Here is a 7,759-nt window from a genome sequence, read left to right as displayed (position 1 = left end):
TTCTTTGTATATTTTGGAGATCAGCCCTCTGTCTTCGGTGAAGATCTTTTCCATTCTGTAGGCTGTCATTTTGTCTTGTTGACCATGTCCTTTGCCTTACAGCAGCTTTTCAGTTTCAGGAGATCCCATTGATTAATTGTTTCTCTCAGTGTCTGTGCTGCTGACGTTCTATTTAGGAAGTGATTCCATGTGCCAATGCGTTCAAGTGTACTTCCCACTTATTCTTCTATGAGGTTCAGTGTGGCTGGCTTTATGTTGAGGTCTTTGATACATTTGGATTTGAGTTTTGTGTGTGGTGATAGATATGGATCTATTTTCATTCTTCTACATGTTGATATCCAGTTCTGACAGCACCATTTGTTAAATATGCTTTCTTTTTTCCATTTGATAATTTTTGCTTCTTTGTCAAAAATCAGGTGTTCATGGTTTGTGGATTGATAGCTGGGTCTTTTATTGGGTTCCATTGGTCTTCCTGACTGTTTTTATCCCAATACCGGGCTGTTTTCAGTACTGTAGCTCTGTAGTAGAGTTTGAAGTCAGGGATTATGATGCCTTCAGATAGTCCTTTATTGTACAGGATTGTTTTGGCTATCCTGGGTTTTTTGCTTTTCTATATGAATTGAGTACCGTTCTTTCAAGTTCTGTGAAGAATTTTGCTGGGATTTTGATGGGTATTGCATTAAACCTGTAGATTGCTTTTTGTAAGATTGCCATTTTTACTATGTTAACTCTATATACCCAAGAGCATGGCACTACAAATGCTTGCTTGGTTGTGTACACAAGAGTGCTGAATCGGCTTACTTTCCTAACATAGAATACAGCTGTGGCCAGGTCAATCATGGCCAGAACACCAACTCAAAAGAAGACAGGACCTGAAGGCAGCATGGCCAGGACGCCAGCAGAATGCTGGAGTTACCAGGAAATGATGCCAAGTACAAGTGCCGTTGCCCTGCCCGTTCACATAGTGGGCAGTGACAAGCGCCACCCCCTAGGTCTTGAGTGGCACACTGTGACAGTGATGGATGGAAGCTGGAGAGAGCTGGCTGCAGAAACCGTGGTGACTTTCTTCCTGTTGCTTTCAATATAGAGCACTCAGCCCAGCCTGCCGGGGTGTCCAGAGTTCCCGCTAGAGGGTTTCTGGGGCACGTGCTCCGGAGGCTTCCACAAAAGCAAGCGTGGTGTTGCCTGACCCTCTTCAGAACGACACCCTGACAGCCACTGTCACCGCTTACTCTTCGCTCGCAGTTTTCATGGAGGAGTTTAGTTCCATCTCTCTAATCTAGGGGGGAAAATGTATGCGAGGGAGCATTTTCATAAAGCAGGACCCAGACTGTGCACCGAGGAATGCATCCTCACAGGAGATCCGGAAACTGTGGTTCGCATGCATGCATCAAAGCCTGGCAGACAAGAAAGGCTTGGATCCTCACTGAGTCCACACTGGCCGAGGCAGAACCACTTCTGGGTCCCTGGCTCTCAAGTCAGGCTTCTTGTCCCTGAGATCCTTGTTGCTGTGATCTCTGCTCCAACCTCATTCTTTACTTACCTGGATCAAAATGGCCGTTTCCAAGAGACAATCAGGCCCGGGGCTGGCACGGTGAGCCCCGCCCTGTACACCCAGCAAATCGCAGCTGCGTGGAAGCCCCCTTGCTGCTCCACGGTAGCGCCCTGCTGCTCCACTTCTCACAAGATACTGTTTAATCACTCCCATTTCGCGCCTGGTTCAAGTGGGGGAGGCGATGACAGCAACAAGTAAATGATGCTCTAATAGATTTAGGAATTAGAGGTGGTAGCAGCGGGCATCGGATTGCTGTTTTGTGTCCAGAGGAAGGGTGAGTTCTCTTGGCACAGAAAGCCTGGTTTCTAACCGAGAGATAATAAGGCTAACAGCCTCCGCCATAGTGTAGTGGTGGCGCTCAGCTGTGGGCATTCTGCTTGAGGGCTGGGGAGTCAGAACAAAGGCTGTGAGAGGACTTAAAATTGTAAACAGCCGCCTTCTTTTTGTGACTGGCGGCGGACGAGGACGGACCGCCATGAAGGCCTCGGGCACACTCCGGGAGTACAAGGTGGTGGGGCACTGCTTGCCCACCACGAAGTGCCACACACCACCGCTGTACCGAATGCGCATCTTCGCGCCCAACCATGTGGTGGCTAAGTCCCGCTTCTGGTACTTCGTGTCACAGCTGAAGAAGATGAAGAAGTCATCCGGGGAGATCGTGTGCTGTGGGCAGGTATTTGAGAAGTCCCCCCTGCGCGTGAAGAACTTCGGCATCTGGCTGCGCTATGACTCCCGCAGTGGGACACACAACATGTACCGCGAGTACCGCGACCTGACCACTGCTGGGGCTGTCACACAGTGCTACCGAGACATGGGTGCCCGGCATCGTGCCCCTGCACACTCCATCCAGATCATGAAGGTGGAAGAGATCGCCGCTGGCAAATGTCGCAGGCCGGCTGTCAAGCAGTTCCATGACTCCAAGATCAAGTTCCCACTCCCCCACCGTGTTCTGCAGCGCCAGCACAAGCCTCGCTTCACTACCAAGAGGCCTAACACCTTCTTCTAGACCCAGAGACCCACTGAATAAAGCTCCAGAGTTCTGCCTGAAAAAAAAAAAATTGTAAACAGCCTTGCCAAAATGCATATTTTTTCATGTACTTTGTTGAGTGAATTCCTATACATTTTTGCACATAGAGTGTTTGATGTGGATTTCCCCAGGTAATTTGCTCCCAAAAATTGGGAAAAAATGCTAGTTAAATTTAATATATTAGTGATGTGCTGGATGGTTTTATGTCAACTTGACACAAGATAGAGTCATCTGAGAGGAAGGAGCCTCAGCTGAGGAAATGCCTCCATATGATCCAGCTGTAAGGCATTTTATTTTCTTAATTTGTGATCAAATTAAGATCAGAGACCTACTCTAACTGTAGGCAGCACCCTCCCTGGGCTCCAAGACTGAATGTCAAAGGAGAAAGTGACCGGAACACCCATGCATCTCTCTGCCTTTTGACAGAGGATGCAACATGACCAGCTGCCTCCCACTCTCATTGCCTTCATCCCCTAAAGCTATGAGGCAAAATAACCTTTCCTCCCTCAAGTTCCTTCTGCCAAGTATTTGGTCATCACCACAAGGAAAGTAAAGAGTACAGTAGGCTCTACACAGCTACCACAGAATACCCGAGAACACAATTGTATCAAGGGCAGAAATCTGTAAGAGTCTGGGTGATGCAGGGTGGAGGCAGTGGAATCTGGTGGAGGCCTTCTGCTGTGTAATGACGTGGCAGAAGGCAAAGAACTCATGAGAATTAAAAAAAAAAAAACCCAGCTCATCCTTCATCAGAAACCCACTACTGTGATAGCAGCGCCCACCCACTCACAAGGCAGAGTTCTTAGTGCCTAGTCATCTCTTCAAATTCCCTCTGGAAGATTTTGTCGTGTTTGCTGCATGAAAGATTCTGTCGCCTGCAACCAGAGATTGCTTTACATTTTTCTTTGACTCTCACTGAATTTCCAACTAGAGTTTCAATACAATGTTGAGTGGAAGTGTTGAGAGGAAACCTTTCTTTTTCGTGATGTTACAGATAAAGCATTAGGTCTATGATCCCTGAGGAGTATCTCATGGACACCTATCGGGTTAAGAAACTCCTTTCTATATGATATGTGTTAACTGCATATGTATTACACTGACTGATTTTCATGCTCTTGGATTGGGAGGATCAACATAGTAAAAATGGCAATTCTACCAAAGGCAATTTATAGATTCAATGCAATTCCCATCAAGGTCCCATCAAAATTCTTCACAGATCTTGAGAGGACAATAATCAATTTTATATGGAAAAATAAAAAACCCAGGATAGCCAAAACAATCCTATACAATAAAGGATCTTCTGGAGGCATTACCATCCCTGACTTCAAACTCTATCACAGAGCTACAGTAATGAAAACAGTGTGGTATTGGCATAAAAACAGAGAAGTCGACCAATGGAATCGCATAGAAGACCCAGAATTTAATCCCCAAACCTATGAACACCTCATTTTCGACAAAGGAGCTAAAAGTATACAATGGAAGAAAGAAAGCATCTTCAACAAATGGTGCTGGCACAACTGGATGTCAACCTGTAGAAGATTGAAATTAGACCCATATCTATCACCTTGCACAAAACTCAAGTCCAAATGGATCAAAGACCTCAATATCAGTCCAAACACACTGAACCTGATTGAAGAGAAAGTGGGAAGTACCCTACAACAGATGGGCACAGGAGATCGCTTCTTAAGTATAACCCCAGCAGCACAGACACTAAGGGCAACATTGAATAAATGGGACCTACTAAAGCTGAGAAGCTTCTGTAAAGCAAAGGACACTGTCACTAAGACAAAAAGGCAACCTACTGACTGGGAGAAGATCTTCACCAACCCCGCAACAGACAAAGGTCTGATCTCCAAAATATATAGAGAACTCAAGAAACTAGACTTTAAAATGCTAATTAACCCAATTAAAAAATGGGGCACTGAACTGAACAGAGAATTCTCAAAAGAAGAAGTTCAAATGGCCAAAAGACACCTAAGGTCATGCTCAACCTCATTAGCAATCAGGGAAATGCAAATCAAAACAACTTTGAGATATCATCTTACACCTGTCAGAATGGCTAAAATCAAAAGCACCGATGATAGCCTTTGCTGGAGAGGTTGTGGAGGAAGGGGTACCCTCATCCATTGCTGGTGGGAATGCAATCTTGTGCAACCACTTTGGAAATCAGTGTTTCGGTTTCTCAGGAAATTCGGGATCAACCTACCCCTGGACCCAGCAATACCACTCTTGGGAATATACCCAAGAGATGCCCTATCATATGAGAAAAGCATTTGTTCAACTATGTTCATAGCAGTATTATTTGTAATAGCCAGAACCTGGAAACAACCTAGATGCCCTTCAATGGAAGAATGGATGAAGAAAGTGTGGAATATATACACATTAGAGTACTATGCTGCGGTAAAAAATAATGACTTCTCAAATTTTGCATGCAAATGGATGGAAATAGAAAACACCATCCTGAGCGAGGAAACACAGACCCAAAAAGATGAACATGGGATGTACTCACTCATAATTGGTTTCTAGCCACAAATAAAGGTCACGGAGTGTATACCTGGTGAACCTAAAGAAGCTAAACAAGAAGGTGAACCCAAGAAAAAACATATAGTTATCCTCTTGGCTAAGGGAAGTAGACAAAATTGCCGGGGAGAAAATTGAGACCTTGGGGGTGGGGTGGGGTGGGGATAAGGGGGGACGGAGAGAGAAAAGTGAGAAGGGGAGGATTGGGGGATCTTGGAGAAACAGGAAGATTGGGATAAAGGAAGGTTGGATAGGGGAGCAGGGAAGCACATATCTTAGTTAAGGGAGCCACCTTAGTGTTGGCAAGAGACTTGAACCTAGAGTGGCTCCCAGGAGCCCAAGGCGAAGTCCCCAGTTAGTCCCTTGGGAACCTGAGGATAGGGAACCTGAAATGACCCTATCCTATAGCAATACTGACGAATATCTCTCATATCACCATAGAACCTTCATCTGGTGATGGATGGAGATAGAGACAGAGACCCACACTGGAGCACTGGACTGAGCTCCCAAGGTCCCAATGAGGAGCAGATGGAGGGAGAACACGAGCAAGGATGTCAGGACCACGGGGGGTGCACCCACCCACTGAGACAGTGGGGCTGATCTATTGGGAGCTCACCAAGGCCAGCTGGACTGTGACTGAAAAAGCATGGGATAAAACCGGACTCTCTGATCATGGCGAACAATGAGGACTGATGAGAAGCCAAGGTCAATGGCAAGGGGTTTTGATCCTACTTCATGTTCTGGCTTGGTGGGAGCCTAGCCAGTTTGAATGTTCACCTTCCTAGACATGGACAGAGAGGGGAGGTCCTTGGACTTTCCACAGGGCAGGGAACCATGACTGCTCTTTGGATTGGAGAGGGAGGGGGAGAGGAGGGGGGGGAGGGGGAGAAGAGTGGGGAGAAGAGTAGGGGGAAGGGGGAAGGAAATGGGAGGCTGGGAGGAGGCGGAAACTTTTTTTTCCCATTCTCAATAAAATAAAAAAAAGGAAAAAATAAATAAAAGAAAATAAATCCTTATTAAAAAAAAAAGAAAGAAAATATTCCACCTGCGTTTGAGATGAGGCTGTGGGTTTTAGGTCACAGGCCTGCCACTTTAAGATATAACTGCTATGAGAAATTGACAACCTGAGCAAGAGCTAGTCAGTCTCTCACGGAGTCTCTCTGTCTCTCTCAGGCTCTCTGTCTCTCACAGAGTCTCTCTGTCTCTCTCAGGCTCTCTGTCTCTATCTCAGCTCTGGTTGTCTGTCATCTCCCCACCCACTGTATAACAGTAAAGGAGAATCCCTCCCAGGCTTTTCCAGGCACCTGTAGCCCAGAAGTCCAGTCCCACGTGGTTTTGAGTTATGGCCTTTGCTTCCTATCTATCTAGTGTCTCATTGTAAAAGCCACTTATCATTGAGAGCACCCACCACACACATCAAAGTAGATGAGGGACCCACTCCATACATCAAAGTATTTGTTTGTTTGTTTATTCTCTGGAACATTAACAATGCAATACACCTTAGTGTATGCTGAAGATTCATAACTGGCCTGCCTTTGCAATGAGGGCCACTGAGCTGAAAATAGGGATATGAGATACTTCTTCCCAAAGTAGCAAAGCCTCAGGACTCCACATTCTCACCATTTCTCTGTCTCTCTAGCTACGGTTTACATTCAGTACCTGGAGTTTCAGCAGCTATGTTTTAACAATGGCAATACAGTACAGAAGCTAATTTTAATCTCCAGTTAGAAGTCGATGGAGCTGAAGTACTTGATGGCATTAGCAAGCAGTTGCCCTAGCCCTAGATGGCCCACCCCTGAGCTCCTTCCACGCTAGAAATCAATTTGAACCTGGCTAAGCCCACAGCAGGGATTTTTTTTAAATGTAGTGTGTGTGTGTGTGTGTGTGTGTGTGTGTGTGAGAGAGAGAGAGAGAGAGAGAGAGAGAGAGAGAGAGAGGAGCAAGCAGCACATTCACAGAGGCCAGAAGAGGGCACCAGATCCCCTAGAGCTAGAGTTAACAGATCATTGTGAGCCACTCAACAGGGGTGCTAGAAAAGGAACTCTTGTCCTCTGGAAGAGCATCAGGTGCCTTTAACTGCTGAACTACTTTTCCAGTTTTGGCCGGGTTTTCCAGTCCTGGCTGGGTTTCTTCTAGACATTGTGTTTCTGCTCAACTCAGCTGTGAAGCTTCCTTTGGGGAAAGTCAGTTCATTTCTCTGCTCTTCCTTGTTCCTGTGTTTCAGTTCGTGGTGATAACATTGACTCCTTAGCCCTTCCCACAGCTTCCCTGAGAATGCATGAAGACAGTGAAATATTAAATCTTCTCCTGAATACACAGCAAAGCTCATAAGCTATGTACAGAACTGACATCCATTAATCCAATAAATCGATGATGGAGAGGGATATTTACATCTTTGACTGTAATAACGTTGGAGGCCAAGCAGAACCAATTCCAGTTTGTTCACTTGCATAGCAACGTGGGATCTGGGTCAGCTGGTTTTACTGGTGCTTCTCTCACAAAGCGATTGGTGTTTGGGAAACTCAGGTGCAGACAGGAGGAAGCAGAGAATAACGGGGGATGGGAAAACCTAAGGGGTAGGCTCTGGGAAATGGAATTTAAAAAAAATCATTCCAGAATGATCCCAAAAGAGGGTAAGAAGGTAAAGTGTTTGTGTA

The 7,759-nt window shown here is 45.8% G+C and overlaps 1 protein-coding gene across 1 annotated transcript; it reads left to right on the top strand.

Annotated features, from left to right (window-relative positions):
- The first annotated feature begins 2,030 nt into the window (after positions 1-2,030).
- On the top strand, positions 2,031-2,595 carry LOC126504648 (60S ribosomal protein L18a-like). Its single transcript, XM_050147083.1, has one exon. It carries the CDS (start codon positions 2,031-2,033, stop codon positions 2,559-2,561), a length of 531 nt encoding a protein of 176 aa, XP_050003040.1. The 3' UTR covers positions 2,562-2,595.
- Positions 2,596-7,759: the final 5,164 nt, after the last annotated feature.

This window comes from Alexandromys fortis, unplaced genomic scaffold (assembly GCF_014885135.2).
Source record: "Alexandromys fortis isolate MF-2015 unplaced genomic scaffold, M_Fortis_MF-2015_v1.1 scaffold_12, whole genome shotgun sequence".
Lineage (NCBI taxonomy): Eukaryota > Metazoa > Chordata > Mammalia > Rodentia > Cricetidae > Alexandromys > Alexandromys fortis.
Note: the sequence above shows the minus strand (reverse complement) of the source record. Positions and strands in the feature narration are given on the sequence as shown.

Bases quoted from the DNA above. Each gene is read 5' to 3' on its own strand.
- LOC126504648 (XM_050147083.1), top strand. From the start codon at position 2,031: ATGAAGGCCTCGGGCACACTCCGGGAGTACAAGGTGGTGGGGCACTGC.